A 22,804-nucleotide genomic window follows, 5' to 3' on the forward strand; every position below is an offset into this window, starting at 1 on the left:
AAATATGGCCTAAGTCGTCTCGCCGTTTTTAGGATCGCCAAAGCTGCCTTCTCAATTTTCTGGTATCGCAGCTCCGCGCCCTGCAGGGTGTGGCTAACAAAGTAGATAACTTTGTACTTTTTCTCCTCCTCTTGAAGCAATACGGTACTGACTGCTTTGTCTGTGACCGCCAGATAGAGTGTTAAAGGAACATCTGGCGTGGGCTTGGATAACACAGGCGGTGATGCTAATAGCTTTTTTAATCCAATAAAAGCTTGCTCACATGCTTCAGTCCACTGGAATGTTGAGTTCTTTTTCAAGCATGTGAAGAATGGAGCTGCCTTATCACCCGCCATTGGTAAGAAACGGGCTGGCGCGGCCAATCGTCAAGTCAATCGTTGCACCTCCTTAACAGTTGTTGGGCTTTTCATTTCCAAGATCGCCTTGCATTTGTCTGGGTTTACTTCTATTCCTCGTGATGTTATCATGAACCCTAAAAATTTTCCTCCTTGGATCCCAAAAGAGCATTTCTCAGGATTTAATTTCATGCGATATTTCCTTAATTGAGCAAATGCTTCCTTGAGATCGTCCCCATGCTCGCTTGATTTAGTAGACTTGACTATCATATCATCAACATAGACCTCCATATTCCTTCCAACTTGATTCGCAAAAATTTTATCCATCAGGCGCTGATAAGTAGCCCCTGCATTTTTCAAACCAAAAGGCATTATTTTGTAGCAGTAATTGGCTTGATTTGTCATGAACGCCGTGCTTTCCTCATTCGCGGGATGCATCATGATTTGATTATATCCCGAATAGGCGTCCATGAGACTCAGAAGTTCCTTTCCGGATGCCCCGTCTACCAACTTATCCACATTAGGCAAAGAATAAGAGTCTTTTGGACACACCTTGTTCAAGCTTGTGTAAAATCTGTGCACATTCTCCACTTTCCATTCGTCTTTTTGACCATTACTACATTAGCGAGCCAAGTTGGATAATGTACCTCACGAATAAACTGGGCTTTCATTAGTTTTTCAGTTTCTACTTGTACCGCCTTATCTTTTTCCTCGCTCATTCTTCGCCTTGTGAGTGATTATGTTGGGATCAATCCCGGGTACATCAATGATCGTCCAAGCAAACAAATCCAGATTATCACCGAGAAGGGCGATCAATCTCCCCTCATGTTCCTTCGTCAAGCTACTACCGATTTTTAGTATCTTGTCCTTAACTTGTGCTGACTTAGTTTCTTCCAAAGGCTGTGGGCGGAAATCGTCGGCATCATCCCTTGGGTCCAAAGTGAACCCCTCCTGAGGAAAAATTTCTGTGATCCTATGGCTTTCCTTGGCGGCCTTTCTCCCATAGAGCGCCACACTTCTCAGATAACATTCTCTTGCCGCATTTTGATCCACGCGCATAACCCCAATTTTCCCATTGCAAGCCGGATACTTAATAGTTAAATGGGGGTGGAAATCACAGCCCATAACTTGTTGAGGGTATCCCGCCCCAAGAGTGCGTTATAATTCGCCCTACAAGCGAGTACCAAGTATTTGACTTGGAATTTCTTGACGAATTCTCCTTCGCCGAAAGTGGTTGGTATCTCCACATAGCCTCGTACGTTGACACGATCACCTGTGAACCCCACCAGAGTTCCTTTGTATGGCTTCAAATCTGATTCTTTTAGACCTAGGCGATCAAATGCGTCACCATAAATAATGTCAGCCGAGGATCCTTGGTCTAAAAACACCTTCCTTGTTTTATAATTGTTGACTATGATTGTAACCACAATTGGATCATTGTCATGTGGGATTACATGAGCAAAATCTTGAGGAGTAAATGTAATGGGAGAGTGATTCAACCAACATTCGCCCTCATATGCCTCGTGCACGGAATTTACCGCGTCCACATACCTCTTTCTGGCCTTACTAGAAATCACGCCACCTCGAAATCCGCCCGCGATTGACGCGCATTCGCCTACAGGATCGCCCAACTCTTCCACCACCTCCTTTCCTTTTCCTTTATCAGCCTGAGTTACCTTGGTGGATTCTTGCGCGGCAGCATCTTTGACAAAATTTGTCAAATGTCCCGCCTTAATCAACCGATCGATCTCACGCCTCAAAGTCCAACATTTATCAGTTGTGTGCCCTAAGGCTTTGTGGAATTCGCACCATCTGTTTGTATCGACATTAGATGGTGGTCGCCGAGGTGGCGGTGGATATTGCACAACATTCGTCTGACCCACAACCCTCAATATTGTGCTCAAGGGTGCATTCAATTTGGTGAGTAGCGCCACATTTGGCGCGGTGGCTGGCTGAGCAGACTGATTTGGGGAAACTCCTTGTGTATTCCTATGCCAAGTGTTGCTTTGGAATCCTAGTTTTGTGTTGTGATATGGGCCAGGTCTTGGTAAGCGTGGGGTCTGGGCTAACCTTGTATCTTTCCCAGCCTTAGGCTTTTCTTGTGATGCCGCGCCTGGCTGGGTATCTTTCTTCCCATCTTCTCTTTCTTGCTTTCTTTGATCATCTTGCTCTATCAAAATAAATTCCTGAACTCTGGCACGGAGATCCATCATATCACGTGCAGGGCGCCTTGTTAAATCTCGATTCAAATCTCCCGCCCGGAGCCCATTTTTGAAAGACGCCAGACACACATCTGGACTATCTTGTTCCAATTGAACAACCATCTTGCTGAATCGCGCCATGTATGTCTTAAGCTTTTCCCCTGGTTGTTGGTGTATACTGGTGAGATCAAACATAGTTTCCTTTGTTGTTTTGCTAGCTGAGAATTGAGTTAAGAATTTAGTGGACAAATCAGTGAAATTGGCAATTGAGAAAGGTGGCTGTCTAATAAACCACTGCATCACCATCCCTTTAAATGTTGAGGGTAACAACCTGCACTTCACCTCATTCGTCGCCCCACCAATAACCATTTTGGTGTTGAAGTACCTTAAATGCTCCATAGGATCATAATCGCCTGAAAAGGCGTCCAATGCCATTGTCTGTAAATGCTTGGGTATTTCAACGGTTGTGACGGCGGGCACAAAAGGTTGGAATTCAACTACATCCTCCGCCTCAAGGCGTTGTCCCTGTTTGAAATCTCTCATCTGATTCAAGTATTCCACCTGGGCTTGCAAATGTTCATTCTAGCGTTGAACATTTCGCAAGGTATCCAGCATGTGTTTCAATGCTACTGGCGTAATACCTGTTATCCTCTCTTGCTCTTTCACCGGATCATTGGTCTTAAAATCTTCCAAGTTTATGTGTTCAGACGACGTTCTGCGTCGCCTAACACCTGGATCTGACTTGGCTATCAGATCTGAAGGCTTGCCCGGAGTTGGTTTAGTTGGTGACGGCGCCACCGAGTGAACACCATCTGAGGAAGCATCCTGCTCTCGTTCCTGAAATGCAGCATGATTATTGTCCCGACCGCCGCCGCGTCCGCCGCGACGACCACCACCTCCACGACGATAATGGCGACGGCCCACACTGTAAGACCTGAATTTTCAGAACAAGCTAGTTTCCGACTCACGCGTAGGATCAGTGTAAGCGTGACAGGAGTTTGATATTTGAGGAAGATTAATGAAGAAGAAAGTTCAGGAATTGCTTGAGGAATGTTGCGTAGTTGTTTTCGGAGTTAGTGCGAGTCGTCTGCACACTTGCCTTAGGGCGAGCGTGTCCAGAATAGGCTATTTCGCTCTTAAAGCAACGTTTTGAGTGAGATTTCGAACTCTCGGAAAATTTAAAGATTCTCTTTATTTTTCCATCGACCAGCGTTTCATTTCGGAACTCTGGACTGTACGCACGATAGGTTTCACTTTTCGGATGTCCGCCGATGCTAATTTCCTTGCTTCGAAACCCTATTTTCGAGCAATGGATGAAGACTTTTTCTATTCGGGACTTCTAACGAAGATTCCGTCCGCGTTGCCAGACTTGTTTCGACATTTCCAATCTTTCTTCTGTTGGAAGTTTTGTCGTCTGAGCATCACAGCAAAAAGTAGTTTTTCGGGGCAGATTAACCGACACCGCTTTTGAGTTTTTCGATATCGTTTTTCCCAAATCTTAGATGTTTGTTTTGAGTTCTGGATTTCTGACGCTAGAATCTCTCTTAGAATTCCACGGTGATCGTGCTGCAAAAATCAGAATCGCGAAATTTTCATTTTCCCGCGATTTCGCCCGCCTATAAATAGGCGAAAAAGCTAATATCCTCTTCATTTTCACCATTTTGGCCGAGATTGTGGAGAGCTTGGGGGGAGAAGGAGATTTCGCGAAACCTTGACCAATCTTCGTGCAGTTCGTCCCTACTTATAGGTATCGAGGTAACTATCATGAATCCTGCCTCTGATTGTTGTTTCTGTTGCGTTTCTGAAGCCGTTTCTGTGCTCTAAGTTTTGAGCTTTTTCTAAAATTGTCCGATTTCTCTGATTTCTCGCTTGGGTTATGTTCCTTATGTTTCCCTGAGTCTAAAACCTCTGTCAGTAAACTCTGATTGCGATTCATTTGTCCAGGATCTGAAAAATTGACTCAAAACTCTTTTTGTCTCACATTTCGAAACTTTATTGTCGTAAAGACTTAATCTGACTTCGTGCCTTTAGGATTTGTTGTCACGGATGTCATGAGGATCGTTGCTGTCAAATTTGTTTTCAGAACTGATAACTTTGAAGTTTTGAGCCTTTATTTTGGACCAAAATGCCCCTGCGTAGTCGTATTTCGGCCCGATTGTCCGAAAATTGTTCTGACAGTTTCTTTGCCTTAGTTTTACCCTAAAACTACCTTGTAAACTGATTTGATCGAAGAAAAAGAGCCGAAGCCCTTTTCTCCTTTTGGCCGTGGGTTTTTCCTAAGGGGAGGGGAGTTTTTCGTTTTCGAAAACTTGTCCTTTCGTACCTGTTTGTCGTATTCTGAAGCTTTGATGCTTTGTCTATCGTTTATGTATTGTATTGCGATCGAACTAATCGATTTTGTTTGAATTCTGCTTTGTTTTTCTCCGAGGTTCAGTTGAAGGAACTTTGGAATATTCAGAGCAACTGTTTGAGGACAACCTTGATTTCGAAGCTGGAACAGCTCGAGGTTAGGGCAACTTACATATATATTAGCTATGATTGCATGATAGGCGTCGATACATTCGACTTATGCTTTACTTTGATGTTGATTATGTTGATGAACTGATGTTGTGATGTTGTGCTTTGTTGGATTGTGCGTTTTGACGCGACTTCGGAGTGGAGATTCATTGATCTGGTGATCTTTGATGTTCGGGTTGGATGAGCAACCCTAGGCAAGTTCAAACGAGGGGTTTGAGACTTAGCCACTTGCTGGTATTTGTTGGAATTCTTAGACTTTCCCCGAGAAACTTCTTTTGGGTGGTTGGTTTTCGGAAAACCTAGAATGAATAGAATTTTATAAACTAGAGACTTTGGGAGACTTAGACTTTGAGAAATAAACTCATAACCTGACTAATCTGAATTGAAATCATTTTTATTAATGTTTAAGTATAGGAAAACTGAAGGGGAAAATATTTACGAAAGACGGGGAAAAGTCGACCTTTGCTGAGAGTTATCGGAATTGGGGAAAGCCACTAAGGTGAGCTATGGTGATGATTGAAGTCACCGAGTACTTAGTACTCTTGGGGAGTGTTGTGGAGCCGTGTTGTATTGACCGACACCTAGTGCTCTTGTTGTTTGGGCTGTGTTGTATTGACCGACACTAGACCCTTGTGTTTTCTTGTTGGAGTTGTGTTGTATTGACCGACACTAACTCATTAGGTTTGGTTGAGATTGGGTTGTGAGCTAGACACTTTCGTGGTAAGGGCGATTCGTTGTTTGGCTAACCACGTTGCATTCAATCGGGTGAATAACGGGAATGGTTCACCTGTGCATATCATGGTGAATAACGGGAATGGTTCACCTTGCATTAATGATGAATAACGGGAATGGTTCATCATTCGGTGAATAACGGGAATGGTTCACCAAGGATGAATAACGGGAATGGTTCATCCAGGATGGATTTCATCCAGGATGGATAACGGGAATGGTCCATCCATAGTGAAAATGCTTCACTTGTGGCGAACGGGAACGCGTCACAAATCCGGATTCATATTGTGCATTCACGCATACATTCATGCTGACTGAGACTGTGTGCTGTTTGTTTATTGAAGTAGTGTTAGAGCCATAACATGCTAGGATTACTTATATGCTTATATAACAACTTATATATATATATATATATACCCTGTCACATGTTGTGTGTATATGTACTTATTGCTGTGAGTTGACCCTAGCGCCTTGGCTTTGTTTGTATGTTTGTCTTTGGGCGGTCGGCCTGCTGCCAGATGTCGATGGCCGACTGGTTCTCGACGGTCTCTCCCTCGGGGGGGATCAGATATGAGTTGCTGGATAGGGATGCCCCCACCGCTTGGGTGATCGATGTGGCTGGTCACCGGGCGACGTATAGGGGAAGGGTCATGGAGGACCGGACGGATGAGCGAGGACGCCTGACGAGCGGAGTGTTACGGCGTATGGAGCTGAGTTTTGACTTGCCGCCCTCAGTTCATTGTGGACCAGGCACTGGACATGCACCACCTGCACCACCTCCGACTTCACCTTCTGTTGAGGAGGACCCAGAGGAGATCGAGCCTGCTGCTGCTTCTACACCTGTTGTGCCACCTCCGGCTACTGCCATCGCTTCTACCGACGTGGCGTCGTCCTCTAGGCTCGTACAGCCGAGGAGGGAGTCTGTTGTCCCATCTGTCTCACGTCTCTTATCTTTCTCTTCACCGCACGGCTACCGTGTGGACCCCTTGATGAGGGTGGAGGAGGAGGATGTTCTCACAGGAGAGGTGGATGTGGAGACCGGCTCGACTAGGGCGGTGCGCAGGACAGTGAGGAGGGAGGTTATGGATTTGGACACCGAGATGATTACGGTGGATTCCGACTCTGACTCCGAGAGCAGTGGGGAGAGCTACTCGCCGAGCAGCGATGAGGAGGAGGATGATTGGTGAGCTGAGCTGGGAGGGTAGGTTAGGATTAGCGACATTTTTGTGTAGAGCTCTGATCGTCAGTTTCTTTTTGGGACAGGGTAGGTTCCGATGTGTGGCTTTTTGTGTGGTTCTTTTGAGGAGGATCACAGAGAGTCTGTCGGAGTATAGGGGTCTTCCTTTCAGGCCATTTTTGAGTGCCGACTTTCTCTTGGATAACTGTATTTTTGATACTTTTTCCCACAGTTCTGGTTTGTATATTTGCCTGCGGGCGTACTACTTTGGAGTCACTGCGGCTTCGCGTGACATGGAGTGCAGCCGAGGCTGTACAGATGTATATATATTTGTATATCGGTTAGTTTAGTTGTTGGGTATTGTCTCTACTTCTTTATCGCTTTGATTTAAAGGAAAGAAAAAAAAAATTACCTGTTTTTCCGCGTAAAGTTTATTTTTGGTTACTAAAGTGACACCTGGAAATCGGGGTGTTACACACACCGCACGTACGAGTCTCCATCAACCGTAACCCTCACCCTCTATGTCAAGTGTAGATCTAGGTCAGAGCCACAGACGGCGCCAATGTTGCGTTCTAAGGTAAGCTTAGTGAAAAAGGTACAAAAAGCTAACCCTAGCAGAGCACTAAAATAGCAAAGATGTGATAAGAAGGAATATTCTCATTAATTATCAAAAGTTGGTTGGTACAAGGTGATGACCTCCCCTTTTATAGAGGATGTGGTCATTACATGGATTATTCCTATATTTGGGCCTGACAAGCAGGGCCCAAATCCCTAGGTGAATAAGACAAGTCCAAGATAATCTTCCAGCTGGCAGTGAGGGTCCATCGTATGGGCGGTGAATACTCGAGTATCGCCACTTCATTCTGTTCATGGATCTTCAGCCATCACCACCTTGCTCCATGGATGCTCTTGGCGAGATACGGGTGCCTTATGTCCCGCCCGGTCCACCTCCCATTATTGGGCCACCCGTTGTTGTTGATCCCACGTTCCAGGTTGTTCAGTGCTGGACCTGAGGGGGTGTGTTAGAAGTCCCACATTGGCTAGAGATAGAGCATAGATAGCCTTTATAAGGGTAGTGCAAACCTCAACTCTTGAGCTAGCTTTTGTGGTTGAGTATAGGCCTCCCAATTTCTAATAACATTCATTGAGCCGCCACCCCTTAGGGGTTCCCCTTTTTTCCTCCACTAGGGAGACCCTTTCTCCCCACAATAAGTGGGCTATCTTCCACTCTAAGTGGATGTGCTACCCAATAAGTGGGTTTTTCTTTGCTGTTTTTCTCTCCTTTACTTATGTTTTCCTTCTAGTTGGCCACACAGATCTACTTCCCCCATGGGACTCCAGACGCCCTTGTCGTGCAACCACTGTCGCGCCGCCGCCACGCTCTTCGCACAACCACCACCACCACCACCTGCGACCACCTCTGATTAATGTGATCATTTATGTGCATCACATGCATCATCTTCACGACCCTTCACTTGCTTCACCACTACGGCCTCCACCTACCAACAACTACAGCCACCGTAGCAGAGATGTGTTTCTGCTGACGATAGAGTCGACAAGGCCCGAGAAGCGACATTCATAGTTTCATTATCAATTTGTCACTTTATTTGAAGCAGATCAGACTTTGGGTAGAGCTGTGGAGTCACTGCTGTTTCCGTTTCCGCTACTGTTCCACCGCCATCTCCTCTTTGGTTGGGCGAGGGTTTGTCTGCCCTTTGGTTCTTGGGCATGAGTGCTTTTGGTATTTTGCAAGCAATTATTGATCTCCTGGTTTCTAACTTTGGGTTAGGTGTAGAAATGAATCATGGACTCAAGTGTAAGAAATTTACTTGAATGTCTCTGTGGGTTTTGCCCAAACAGTTGTACTAACCCTCTCAAGTTATGGGTCTGGCCCATGTTATCAATGAAATGTTTACTTTTGACAAAAAAAAAACTTTTAGAACACAAGGGTTCGTATACTTGTAACATTATAGAATCTCGTATTTGATAAATTATAAGTTTGAACTTTTGATAGTTTTAATAAAATGCGATAAATGTAAGTCTTCTGAAAATACTTTATGAGCCGGCTAGAGCACAATCCCCTCATTTTTTAAAATTTTATTACAATCCCCTCATTTTTTAAAATTTTATTATAAAATAAATCTTGACTTTTGGTAAAAAAATGCTGCTACCAACCATTTGCTTATCTCGGTCACGTAAGCATCCTAGTAATAATTAAATATGGTAGGAAAGAAAGGATGTGAGGATGACACCTGCATTTTTATACAGCTGAGTGGTAATGACATATTAAAGAGATTACTACCTTCTCAATTTCTCATGTCTATACCTAATTCCTATATATTATCCCACCATAGAAACATGATGTAAATAAATAAATAAACACACCACCAACACCAAGCAAAGCAGGGTTTGGAGTTGGAAAAAATTGGAGGGTTGAGTTGAATGAAATGATGGAGGTGAATGAGCAAACACCTTCAACACCAGGCAAATTGAAGCCAGATAAATCTCCCTATATTCACCACCGCTTCAGAATCCACTCATCACTCTCCAGGCTCACACTCTGCTCCTCCTTCTTCCTCGCATTCACACTTCTCCTTTTCTTCTTCATCCTCTCCCCTCCTCCGCCGCCACCCGCCGCACCCCGCCGCGTCCTCGGCGACTCATGGGGCGGCCCTCTTTGGGAGAAGCGCGTCGCCAAGTCAGCTCGTCGCACTTCCGCCTCCGGCCTCACCGTCCTCGTCACCGGCGCTGCAGGCTTCGTCGGCACACACGTATCCTTAGCGCTGAAGCGCCGCGGTGATGGCGTCCTCGGTCTCGACAACTTCAACCGCTACTACGACCCCAACCTCAAGCGCGCCCGCCAGAGGCTCCTCGACCGCGCCGGCGTGTTTGTCGTCTCCGGCGACGTCAACGACGCTACGCTACTCCGGAAGCTCTTCGACGTTGTGCCGTTTACTCACGTGATGCACCTCGCCGCGCAGGCTGGGGTTCGCTACGCGATGCAGAACCCTGGATCGTACGTGCACAGCAACATCGCCGGGTTCGTGAACCTTCTGGAAGCTTGCAAATCGGCGAACCCGCAACCCTCCATCGTCTGGGCTTCGTCGAGCTCCGTTTACGGCTTGAACTCGAAGGTCCCGTTCTCGGAGAAGGATCGGACGGACCAGCCTGCGAGCCTCTACGCGGCGACGAAGAAGGCCGGCGAGGAAATCGCCCACACCTACAACCACATCTATGGCCTCTCGATCACCGCGTTGCGGTTCTTCACTGTTTATGGACCTTGGGGAAGGCCTGACATGGCGTATTTCTTCTTCACGAAGGATATTCTGAAGGGGAAGCAGGTAACGATCTTTGAGGCACCAGATGGTGGAACAGTGGCGAGGGATTTCACCTACATTGATGATGTTGTGAAGGGGTGTTTGGGGGCTTTGGATACGGCGAAGAAGAGTACTGGTAGTGGAGGAAAGAAGAAGGGGCCAGCTCAGTTTAGGGTTTTCAATTTGGGGAACACTTCGCCGGTGCCGGTGACTGAGCTTGTTAAGATATTGGAGAAGCTTCTGAAGGTTAAGGCTAAGAAGAAGGTGCTTCCTATGCCCAGAAATGGGGATGTTAGGTTTACACATGCCAATATCAGTTTGGCTCATAGGGACCTTGGTTATAGGCCTACCACTGATTTGGAGACAGGGTTAAGGAAGTTTGTGAAGTGGTACCTTGAGTTCTATTCTGGTTCTGGGTCTATTAAGAAGGCTGCTTGGTGATTCTTTTGCTTTGCTGCATTGCTCATTGGTGATTCTTTTCTCTGTAATTTGGTTCCTTACTTCCTTTTCATCTTGTGTTGTATGCCTGCCTTCTAGGTTATTTAGTCATTGTACATTGTTCAATTGAGACTTGGGAGATCAAATTGATATTAGTTATTTGTGCATGCTCTCTTTTCTTGTATGTTTTATGTTCAAATCATTACCTAGTAATCTGAAATTGTGCTTATGGAATCGTTTTGCTGTGTTTTTGGTTTAAACTAGCTTGTTTATGCTGAAGAATTCGATGCTTCCTGCATATAATTTTGCTACTGTTGCTTAGATAAATTTATTGCTCTTGGATTCCTGATGTTATATGAGGGTGCTAATGCTTGCAAATGTGTAGGTACAGACTTGTGGAAGGACTTCTATATGTTCATGTTATAGTGTGTTTGTTTTCATTGATGACAAATGTGATTTCACGTATCTCCAGGTACCAACGGGGATGTAAGCATTTTGCAGGAAGACATTGTGAATTGAAGAAGTAAGATTTTACCACATTAAGTTCTACATGGAGTCACATTGAATTCAACGGAAATACAAACCCACTCTTAGTTTTAAGTAGGCATAAAGTGCATCTCAAAATTTCCAAATTATACACTTCAAGACAGCTTAACTGTCACACATTGCTTTTGTCAAGTGAATGTGGAGTATCTAGACAGGGCAATAGTGAAGTAGGCAGTTGAGCTGCAAGATTCGGTATGGTACCCCAAAATGCCCATGTCAGGTGGACAATGACACTGGAGCTGCAAAATTGTTGCATTCAAAATGACTGAAGAAGCATGTGATTGAATCTCATCTGCAGTACTATTTATTTTACATTGCTTTCTAGTTCAAAGTAAGTTTAACTTTATTTGTCAGATACAGATTGATTAGTGACAGTCTATCTTGTTTCAACTCTTGCGTCGTTGTTAGACAGCGAGTGAAGAAGCTTCATACCAGCTGAAGTTGGACTGTTAAATCTTCATTCCTGTCAGTCAGTTTAGGCAACTGCACGTTTGGTCCTCAAAAGACAAAGGCAACAAATCTCTCTGGTATCTGTCCTCTTCATTGAAAGAACATAGTATTTCAATTTGAAAGAGAAAGTTCTCTCTTCAAAATTAAATTCCTCTATGTTATTGAAATGCTTTGATGAGTTGTTATTTTTTACTGAAGTAAACAGATGATTATAATATCTGTTGCACCTGTGTAACTAGAGCTGAAATACATTGACACTGTTGGACTTGGACTCTTGTGCCTATTTGGAAGAGTCCAACTCTCTGCTCACTATTCTGTAGATTGTAATTTCAAGCTCAACTCAACCTACAATTGCTGGTTATACTAAATTACTAATTGTTGAAAGTTAGGAAATAAACTCCACATTTGAGACTCAACTATTAATGAATCAGTCTCAAAAAACCAGAAATTCATTTCATTTCAGTGATGTGATGAGTCAAATTTGGTAGCTCAAGCTTTGCTCATTCGTTAGCTGGCTCACTCATTACCACTTTGGAATTCTGTCTTCCACTTGTAATATTTCTCTTGCGGCAGAAGTTTGCTTGCTCATACTGATACAATTTTATTTGTACTAGATTCTCCAGAGAATGATTTTGATATTTCATTATGCTATCTTTTCTTCTCGATGAAACTCTTTATGAGCACTTCAAGTCCATTAGTATAAACCATGAAATATTGAAATTGCTTGCTCCTTCAGTCCTTCTACTTTGGATTAACTTTGTTTTCTCGGATTCAATTCAAGCACATAGAAGTTAGTCAAGTTACCCCCATAATTGATTTTGCCTTTGAAGATTTTCAAAATGATTGCTATATCAAAATTAAAAATCCGAACCCAAACATAGGAGACAAGGAATGGAAGTAATTTTTGCTTAATTTACATGATTCTCATTACTCAGTGCGGAGTCAAACACGCCATAAATGATGATAGTTTATTTTCGTTTGGTTGACTGTTAGATAGAGCATTTGAGTTCCAAACATATTTTGTGTGCGCAATTTTGCAAAAGAAATATAAATGGCAACCTTTCAATTTTTTTTTGGGACGACCTTTCAATTTAATGGTGCCGGTTTTGTGAGGCCATTAAATGATTGTACAAGATCTTAAACAATCACGGAGGACTTTTAGAGGGGTGGGTTGCTCACATGGTTGAGGTAAGTGTAATTGTAGGTGAAGGGTTAGGTTTGTGTAAGATCAAGGTTTGATCAGTGGTTGCATCTCTATGTTTTGATGATTACAATTAAGGTTTGTGATGATGAACAATTGTGGTACCCTAACGTTTGTCTTTTTAAGATGTGACAAACAGGTTCTGAATCTGACCCAAGCCTATTCGTTCAGAAGAAGAAGAACCAAGGGTTACTAAAAAGAGAGCTCTTTATCCTACCATGTTCGTTCTGAACAGTGGCAAATACTTCAGAAGCTCTGAAGTTGGAAGCTCTCAAGAAGTTCTGAAGAACCCAAGTCAGAAGTTCTGAAGACCAGATGTTCCAGTGGAACGGTCCAGAAGCAGAAGACTCAAGTTCTGAAGACTTCCAAGAAGTTGGTTCTGAAGACCCAAGCTATTCTAGCTCTGACGATCAGAAGTTCTGAGGAACTTGTTCAGAAGCAGAAGTTGCAAGGTCAGAAGAATCCAAGCTTCAATCTGACGATGTTCAGAAGCTTCACCAACGTTCATCTGAAGGTCCTTGATCACAAGTCAACTGGTGAAAGGACAGGTCGCTATCACAGTACAACGTCGTACAAGTCTCAGTCTGTCCGCCACCTACCTTGTACAACCTAGCAGTCTGATATTACAGAATTGCCACTCCAACGGATAAAACCCTAGCAACGGCTACATCACAAGTCTTGGAGTATATAAAGGCTGAAGAAAGAAGAAAGAAGTTAAGAAACTTTGCTGAAATCATCCAATTCATTCGAACCAAGCTCTTAGCATTATTTCTTCACTGTTCTTAAACATCTGAGTTTACTATTAGCTTTTTAGAAGCACTCATTGTCAACCCGAAACCTTTTACATCACATTGTAAAGTTCCTTAAGAGACCAAGGTTGGTCGGATCTTGAGAGGACTGAATCAAGGCTGATTCAGTGTTCAGCTAGTCTTAAGAGGATCGGTAGATCAGCTTCTTAAGAGGATACTAGTGAGAAAATCAGTGTATTGTTAGCCACTTAGCAGGTTGCAAAGTGCAGTTGTAACACTCATTGATTTTAGTGGATTGCCTTCATCAGAAGAAGGAAGAAATCACCTTCACAGGTGGATTGGATTAGCTTGAGCTTTTATCTCAAGTGAACCAGGATAAAATACTTGCGTGCTTTGCTTCTTATCATTCAGCACTTAGTTTTTATCTTTGAGTTTTGAAAAAGCTTAAAAAGTTTACCCGTGATTCAAAAACTCTATTCAAACCCCCCCTTTCTAGTGTTTTTCGCACCTTCAGTTTGAACCCTGAAAAAATATAATTTGTACCAATTTACTAACAACTAACATTTACCTATAAAAAAAAACTAAAGACTTTTAGAGAGAGCATAACCTTTGAGCATGGAGGCTTCTTTCTTCTAATGTCACTCAGCTTCTCTATAATGATATTCTAGTTTAGTTTTCTGTCTTCTTCCTATGTAATTAAAAAAGTCTTAAACAATCCCTACCAAATAATGATATTTAAGTCAAGTTAAGAAATGAAAAATAAGATGTTCCTCGAAGTTATCAAGAGTCAAGACTTAGTTTTTGCTTTCTAACTAATGGCAAGCATTTGAAGAGAAAGAATATTCGATGAATCAATCATGGAAAATAAAAATATAAGTATGATGTGTTTACCAAAAGAATAAATTGTTATTAAGAAGCACAACATCATTAACAAGTCATAATCATAATAATAATATTGAAACGTATTAGTATTTGGTATAGGCTGGTAATAAACCCATGTACCATGTCCGAAAAAGTCCATAAAAATCAAAAAATTAAAAATTGAGAACAAAAACAAAAGGGGCCAAATTGCAACTCTAGCTTTATCATTGTTACACTGATATCATTCTTATTTTATTGAGAATATTTTTTTTTAAAGAAGAAATATATAAATATATAAAAAAGTGTTGATAAACAACCCCTCAACATGGGTACAGTAACCTAACATATGGAATAAACCTGAAAATATAGCAAAAACCTCAAAACGTCCCAAAAACATCAAAGCACTTAAACAAGCCAAACCCCCTAGCGTCTACCCCACTGATTAGGTCCCCATTGAAATCGAAAAACGGCGAAAGCCGCTCGACACCCACGAATAGAGACCCAAGTCAGCCGAGTAAACTAAAAACCCACCAACAAAACCAACGAACATAGACCCCTCTCAAATAAACCAATATTTTATTGAGAATATTGCACTAATCACTCATGAGATTCCTCATTATTGGATTAACCTTCCTTTAGATTTATCATTATAGCACTGAGCAACTTCTCTTTTTCTTTTGTCCTTTGACCACCAGTCTCTACGGGGGAAAGGGGGGGGGGGCCTATGTGACTAATCTGGTTCGGGATACGGTAGTAATGTCTCTGATAACAAAGATATTATTTTTTACCATAGAGGGAATCGAACCCAGACAAAAAACTTAGGCGAAATCCCTTAAGAAAATGCACATTCACCAATTGTGGCCCTTGTGGTTAGCAACTTCTCTCTTATTCATTTCTTCTATTATACTAAATGATAAATGAAGAAGGGGAGTTCGATGTATTTTGCAGAAAAGATGAAAGATAAGTGCAACAATAAAGAAAATCAGGGACGTAAATGCAATTTCAAAAAATAAAAAGTGAATGTAAATAATGTGATTTAATTAAAATTTATTTCACCGGGTGATAGGATGAGATTTAGATGAAATGGCATGGCATGTGCGTGTACAATCCTAATAATGCATATGCATCGTTGTTGTGTGTGTGCGCGTGGGCACTGACTCGCTGGAATTGAAGGATCCGGTGGATTTCACGGCGTAGGGAGGAGGAGGAACACCCACCCCTACGCTGCGAATCAGCCATGAAAGGCGGTTTTTCAGCGCCCGGTGATTACATTCACTTCAAGTCCCAAGTCCCTCTCCACAAAATCCCTGTATGTTCTTCTCTTCTACCTTCCATTTTCGTTTCTCCAATTTCGCACTTCTAGGTTTTCCTCTTTTAGCTTTCAATTCTCAATCATAGATATGATAGTTAGGTATCTTATAATCAATTCAAATTCAATGGTTGTTGTTTAGAACTAGCCTCTGTTAGCTCTCATAACTAGGTTCAGCGGTTCCATTCAATTTGGCTATTTTTTCAAATTGTTATGTTGATTGAACTCTTGCAGATTGGCACCAAGCAGTGGCGGTACTATGATTTCGGTCCAAAAGTTGTACCTCCTCTTATATGTCTTCCTGGAATAGCTGGAACTGCAGATGTATACTATAAACAGATCATGTCATTGTCCATGAAGGTAATGTGTGCGTATCGCAACGGCCTAGATATTTATTACATCCAATGTGTTTAGGTTTCCACTAACCATCAAGTGTGGCACTATCTTGTTGTGGGAGTTGAAAGGACTTAATCTTGGTCTTTTCATCTTATATATGTACTATTTTGACTACACATGCATGATCCGGTGGCTGTGATTTAATACGGTCGCTGTCGTTGTTAGAATTTGATTGATTTAAAAAATGCTTTTTGTTTTTTCATTTCTTGTTTTGTTAATAATTACGGAAGCGTTACATTGTTTTCACTTACAACTTTTTGTTGTCTAATGTTTACACTTTACGATTTACTCCGCTTACTCTCGCAATAAATGATCATCTCATTGATCTCTCTGTGTCGGGGAGGGGGGGAGCATATCAAGCGAGAGGTGGGACGAGCTAATCCTGATTATGTAATTGCACATGAAAGGTCAAGATTAGTTCTTTTCATGTGTCAAATAAATCTTGACCATACAACATAAATGAATGGCCAAGATTTGATTTGGGCAAAATAATCTAGACCATCCATGTATGACCGATATGGTCAAGGCTCTCACATTCTCACATCGCATACACACAAAGCATGCATCCTAAAAGAAAGACTTCACATAATCCTTCAAAAATATATAGACAACACATGCCTAGCTGAAAGAATGTTCTTTCCCAGTTCTGACTGCTGTTGATCAAGAGAGAAAAATAACCTAGAAAATCAGTTAACTGCATGATGAAGTATGGTTAATGTTTAAGCCTGTTTTGGCTAATTAAATTGGTTTACTAGGTATTCTTTACGTTATAAATCGTAAGCAAGATTTATCTAAATATTATGAATTGAATTTTACAAATACATATATGAAATAATTTGTTATGTATATTTACTTTTCAAATGGGCACCTATCTTTGTGACTGGTATATCCTAATCTTATAGCTTATCAAAAAGCGGGAGATTGTGCATTAGTAATACAATTCATATAAAATCCTTCATCATAAATGGCACTATGCAAAAAATATTTTTATTGTATATTGCCTACTAATTACCAGAGTTTTAATCTATTTGTTAGTTGTATGTTTTTAAATACTTTCAATAACTCTCATGTATTACAATTCTCAAAGGAGTAACCAAAGCGTTCATTTATGCAGGGTTACCGTGTCATATCTGTTGATATACCTCGTGTATGGCATCATACTGACTGGATTCAGGCATTTGAAAAGTTCTTGGATGCTATTGATGTACACCATGTATGATCTCCTCAAACTTTAACGGCTTTCTACTACCAACTTTTTACATATCAAACTGGTATTTAGTATTATATGTAGTCTCTCATCTCTAAGTTCTTACAAGATATTTTCTCATTAGAGATGCTAAATGTATTAACTGTTTGCTTTTGAAGCCATTTGTGCTTAATTTGGTATCAAACAATTTTATACCTCTATGGTGCATGACACTTATTGGAAAAGCCGATTTGTTGCAACTGGTTTGAAAAGAATTGTTTGAACATCTCTTGAACTTCTTATAATTTTTCAGTTAAATGTACATCCTCTGATGTTCATATATATTAGATAGAACTGTTCTTACTTTTCTTGTGCTGTTGTGTACATGATCATTCTCTTACAAGCTGTAACATGTCCTAACTTTGGATAGTGGATGTCTATATATCTTTTCATTATGGAGGGAGTAGACATTTCCAAGACTTTGCAAGGTGCTATAGGATTTGAGTAGGCCAAACATCCCAAACCCAAGCTAAAGCCTAACCTAGTAACCTCAATCTACTAACAAATAACAATCTTGGAGTATTAGCCCAAGCATGGAGTACACTAAAGTAGGGCTTATGTTCAGTTTTAAAAGCCATTTTAATCCTAGTCACTTGAAATTACCAATTTCAATGAAGTGATTACTTATAATGATTAAGTGCATGGTTGGAAATCATTCTATAATTGATCAAAGAGTCAAAAACAATTATGGGGAGAAGCTTCTGTGAGTAGCTTTTGGGTGTCAGAATTTATTTTGAGGAAAGAGGAAGCTGCTCCGAACATGTTAAATTGATGTTTGTTCCTATTCAATTTTTTACGTCAATTCCTTTTGTTTATTATGTTTCAAGAATGTGAGCCTAAATATATTCCAATTCTACCTATATTGCAGGCTAGCCTCCTTTTAAAGTTATTCAAGCTACATGTCAGTTATAATGTCTTGCATGGCTTTTTGTTAAAATTCTGGTCTGTTTTGAAATTGATAGAAGTCCAAATTTTCTGGCTCAAGTGTTTCCCTGAGGATACTGTGTGCTGCTGGCAATATGTTTTGTTTGGTTAAGACTTATGTTCTGGTGCTTTAATTTGTATTTTTCATCACTAATATTTCGTAGGATTAATCTAGTCTAGAAGTTCATTTCATCAATGATAGGAAAATTTGCTTACAAAATGTAAGTTAAGCTAACAAAACATCTGAATACAAATTCTGGTTCACCTTTAATTGATGACTATTGAATATTAAATCTGCTCTGCATGATACTTGCTTTTAATAGACTGTGCAAACTATGCCCTAATAATTGTCTCTGTCATATCATAGACATTTTTTGGTAACCCAGGTTCAAACAACTGAAGAAAATATTTAGTAAACTAATTTCATCTGTGACAGATACATCTTTATGGAACATCACTTGGTGGATTTCTAGCACAACTCTTTGCTCAGCATCGTCCAAGAAGAGTTCGATCTTTGGTTCTATCAAATTCATTTTTGGAGACACAAAGTTTCTCTGCTGCTATGCCATGGGCACCCGTGTACTTCTCTCAAATTCTACTGTAGAGAATAATAATGGATATAAGCTAGAAATGAGTAAATTGCCTGTTGTTTTGTTCCTTTTCATTTATGAAAGATTAACAACAAGGTGTGCTGAGTGCTGACCTTGTGCAATTTCTAGTGAACAAATGCATCAATGATTACTTTTCCAACTCAAATAAGACTTTACAGTCAGGAAATTGTGATAGTTAAGTTATAGGTATAATCACATCACAAGACTAGAATGATATTTATAAACTGATAGATTTATTTCTGGGGAACAAGACAAATTACTCCTTAGTATTCCAATAAATTTGCATTCTGCACTATCCAGAAATACTATGGTGAGCTGTTGCTGATACATCTAGTTTGCTCAATCTTGAAAAGAGACTTTTTTAGACCAAAAGAAACAAAAATAAAACTGCACCATCTATCGTACTTGGGAATTTTTCATTATATTTCCTGATATTTTACCTGTTATATATTATTCTGTTCTCCATCTATTAACTGATCCTGCTTTACTGTTGCATTTACAGTGTTAGTTGGACTCCTTCCTTTTTGTTGAAGCGGTATGTTTTAACAGGAATTCGTGATGGTCCCCATGAACCATTTATTGCGGATTCAGTGGACTTTGTTGTTTCTCAGGTACTCGTTGTCTTGCTTAACCTGATGCTCATTAGCAATCTGGTACTGGTGCCTTTCTGTAATTCCCTTACCATTTTACTTTAGTGCAGGGACTAGTCAACTTTTCTTGGCATTGTACAATGTACATTCTTTGAAATGCAAATCCATAGGCTGATTATTTTGGTATTAATTGTGTAAATAACTTGTGTGACTTACTTGATTCTGTAATATGTGATATTCAGGTGGAAACCCTCTCTAGAGAAGACTTGGCCTCCAGATTGTCGCTGACAACGGATGATGGTTCAGTGGGACCTCTTCTTCTTTCTGATTCGTGTATCACTATAATGGATGTATGTCATCTCAGTCTTAATTTGCTTATTTCTGTATCATGCAGAATTGCTTTTTGCATTTTCTTTAATCTTTTTCTTATTAAGTTCTAGATTGATTTGTTACCTTACTGTCTTGGTGTGCCTAGTACAAGAACTTTTTCCTTTAATGTCACCTTCCTCTAGTTGATATGCAAGATTCAATTATCCAGGAACATGTGCACATTTTGTTTGTGACATTGTGGTGAAAATGTCTAATGTTTTTGTTTGGTATTATTATTATTATGGTTGACTGTTTTTTGGTATTAAATTCAATTATGAAACGAATAGTGTGGTATAAGATGTTAATAACTCCATTTCCATCTTTTCTACATGGTCTTGCACCTTTCTTAAAGACTAATGACTACTGCGCAATTCCTCAACAACTTAAAGATCAATTGAGTGAAAGGTATCCTGAGGCAAGGCGTGCATATATGAAAACAGGTGGAGATTTTCCTTTCCTTTCACGACCAGATGAAGTCAACTTACATCTTCAGGTATGTGGCACCCCACTTTTCTTACTTGGGATTTGTGAAGCTCATGAGTTTATGTTTTAACTTCTGTCTCTAATTCTATATCCTTGCAGTTGCATCTTAGGCGTGTTGGTGTGGAACCTCGGCCAGACTTGGTGCACGGTATTCCGAAAGGCGACCTTGGAGGAAGTCCTAGCAATGAAAATGATGGCAGTGACTCTGACAAGTCACCTAAGGATGATGATAGGGGAGGCTCGGAAAATCCATCTGCTGAAAGTGAGATACAACCTGCCCCAGAAAGCTCAGGATCCCATAGTTTAGACAACCAGCCACTTGAAAGTTCAGAATATCACCAATTGGGTCATGAAATCACCTTGTATATCTTTCCCGGTGAATTGATGAAGGAAAAGCACATTGTGCCTCCAAAAACTCCTGTACATTTTATGTGGGAATATATTGTTCTTTTTCATGTTCTTCGTTACATCAGTTCATTGTACATTCTCTGGAACCATTCTTTGGAATTTAGGCAAGTTGTATAAGTTGGGACTTGGGAGTCTTTTCAATATTTATGTATCATGACAACTGGGTGAAAGATAGTTGGCAGGGTCGAGCTTATTGTGGATTGGACTTGTGAATTCTTTTGGCTAATTTATTGTTTGAAATTTGTAGGTTGCATATGTAAACTGTAAACCGCTAAAATATTAAATTTATATTTCCTGTTTTATGCTTTTGCTTTAAGATTGACTGTTTTTGTAACATGAAATAAATAGAAGGGTTAAACGTGAAAAAGATCCCTGAACTTTGAGCGAGATTTGATTTCCGTCCTTCATCGGAAAATCTTTCTACGGGAGCCCCCAAACTTCAATATAGGTTTGGAAACCGTCCCTGCTGCTGGTAGAGCTCCGGCCACTGTGCATATATGGCATGCCATGTCATTAAATGAGCTTATGTGGAATTTTTTTACAGTAAAATAATATCTAATTTTTTTGGTTTTTAAACCCCCCTCCCTAACTTAACCTTATTTACCCAAAACTTATAATCATAAAAAGTAACCCGAACAATACTACCCTAATTAAAACTTATCCCTAATTATTTTCTCCCATTCTGAAACCCACCCCTTTCTTCTCATCCACCATAGAAGCACAGTGAAGGTGGCGTCGACGACGAGGAATGCGACTGGGAAGAAGGAATCGAGGGCGAAGAAGGCGAGGTTAGTCTTTCTTGTGCCTATGTGGTCTGGATATACTCCTTATTTTTAGTGTTTCATCATCTCTGCATGTGTCCCTCTCTTCTTGTCTATGCTCTGCGGTTGATTTCGAGAGTGTGTGAAGCTTAGGGTTTTGATGGGGATTGTTTGTTGGTGTGAAATAACTCGAGTTTGTGATATTTCATAGCACATCTCGAAATTGTGTGAAGCTTAGGGTTTTTAGGGTTTTGGTTGTTCAAAGGGCTTTCTAATTTGGTCAAATTTTTTCATCTCTTTTTATTAATCTCTATTGTAATGCTTAATGTAGGATGACTTTCAATGTGATTGTTCATCACCTTGGGCAATTTGTGACCACCCACGCTTGCATTACATAGACTGTAAAGTGTCTACTAATGCTGTGGATATTGATAAATGGAGCTATTTTGAGTGCCTTGACAATGTTGCTGAGTTGGGGTATACTAAAGGGAAGTTCAAACTGTTTTGGATGACACATGAGGATTTTGTTGCTCACAACTTTAGGCCTTTGTTGATTGATGACGAGGCGATGGTCATGGCTACTTATGCTACTAACAACAAGGGAGAAGTGCATTTGTTTGTGCAGCATGATGCTTCTGAGCTGCCAAGTACCACACTTGATTTGCTCCGGGTCCTTGATGGCAGCAGTAGCAAGAACAAGGACAAGGAAGTGGAGGATCCAAAAGAAAAGGAAGAAGCCATCAAACCCTATGCCACTTAAACCTCCAGTTAGAAGCATGTCAAGCCATCCACCTTCAAGGCATTTAAACCTCCTTCCAAGAAACATAAGCAAATTGAGGCTCCATCAAACCCTGCTCCAAATCATTCACCATCAAATCCCGATCCTTCAAAACAAATGCAAAATGAGGCTCCATCAAATCCTGTGAGTTCAGAACTTATGAGAAAATTTGAAGTGAAGAGGTATTCCCCCTCAAACTCACAACACCCTCATCATCATCATCATCATCATCATCATCATCATCATCATCATCATCATCATCATCATATTATGCTGCGCCATGCACATGGAGTAAGATATGAATAAATAAATAAAATGATAAATTGGACTCAAATATAAGTCAGTAAATTAGCAAGTGTTGAATCAATATTGGTAAAAGCATTTGTATAAACAATATTCATTGTTGTT

At 40.8% G+C, this 22,804-nt stretch overlaps 3 protein-coding genes across 3 annotated transcripts; 2 read left to right on the forward strand and 1 right to left on the reverse strand.

Moving 5' to 3' along the window:
* Nucleotides 1-1,432: 1,432 nt before the first annotated feature.
* LOC130712897 (uncharacterized) lies at nt 1,433-3,079 on the reverse strand. The gene has a single exon (XM_057562714.1). It carries the CDS (start codon nt 3,077-3,079, stop codon nt 1,433-1,435), a length of 1,647 nt encoding a protein of 548 aa, XP_057418697.1.
* Nucleotides 3,080-9,269: 6,190 nt separating this feature from the next.
* On the forward strand, nt 9,270-11,927 carry LOC130713717 (UDP-glucuronate 4-epimerase 5-like). The gene is made up of 2 exons (XM_057563515.1): nt 9,270-10,745; nt 11,187-11,927. Exon 1 carries the CDS (start codon nt 9,407-9,409, stop codon nt 10,715-10,717), a length of 1,311 nt encoding a protein of 436 aa, XP_057419498.1. The 5' UTR covers nt 9,270-9,406; the 3' UTR covers nt 10,718-10,745; nt 11,187-11,927.
* Nucleotides 11,928-15,590: 3,663 nt separating this feature from the next.
* Nucleotides 15,591-21,173, forward strand: LOC130713719 (uncharacterized). Its single transcript, XM_057563516.1, has 8 exons — nt 15,591-15,830; nt 16,065-16,190; nt 17,341-17,439; nt 18,833-18,975; nt 19,510-19,618; nt 19,840-19,947; nt 20,319-20,459; nt 20,549-21,173. The coding sequence occupies exons 1-8, from the start codon at nt 15,759-15,761 to the stop codon at nt 20,972-20,974; spliced, it is 1,224 nt and encodes a 407-aa protein (XP_057419499.1). The 5' UTR covers nt 15,591-15,758; the 3' UTR covers nt 20,975-21,173.
* The last annotated feature ends 1,631 nt before the right edge of the window (nt 21,174-22,804 follow it).

The sequence above is a fragment of the Lotus japonicus genome, chromosome 4 (genome assembly GCF_012489685.1).
Source record: "Lotus japonicus ecotype B-129 chromosome 4, LjGifu_v1.2".
Classification (NCBI taxonomy): Eukaryota; Viridiplantae; Streptophyta; class Magnoliopsida; order Fabales; family Fabaceae; genus Lotus; species Lotus japonicus.

Bases quoted from the DNA above. Each gene is read 5' to 3' on its own strand.
- LOC130713717 (XM_057563515.1), top strand. From the start codon at position 9,407: ATGATGGAGGTGAATGAGCAAACACCTTCAACACCAGGCAAATTGAAG.
- LOC130713719 (XM_057563516.1), top strand. From the start codon at position 15,759: ATGAAAGGCGGTTTTTCAGCGCCCGGTGATTACATTCACTTCAAGTCC. The intron at 17,440-18,832 runs GTATGATCTCCT...CATCTGTGACAG, and splicing joins ATGCTATTGATGTACACCAT to ATACATCTTTATGGAACATC. The intron at 20,460-20,548 runs GTATGTGGCACC...ATATCCTTGCAG, and splicing joins AAGTCAACTTACATCTTCAG to TTGCATCTTAGGCGTGTTGG.
- LOC130712897 (XM_057562714.1), bottom strand. From the start codon at position 3,079: ATGAGAGATTTCAAACAGGGACAACGCCTTGAGGCGGAGGATGTAGTT.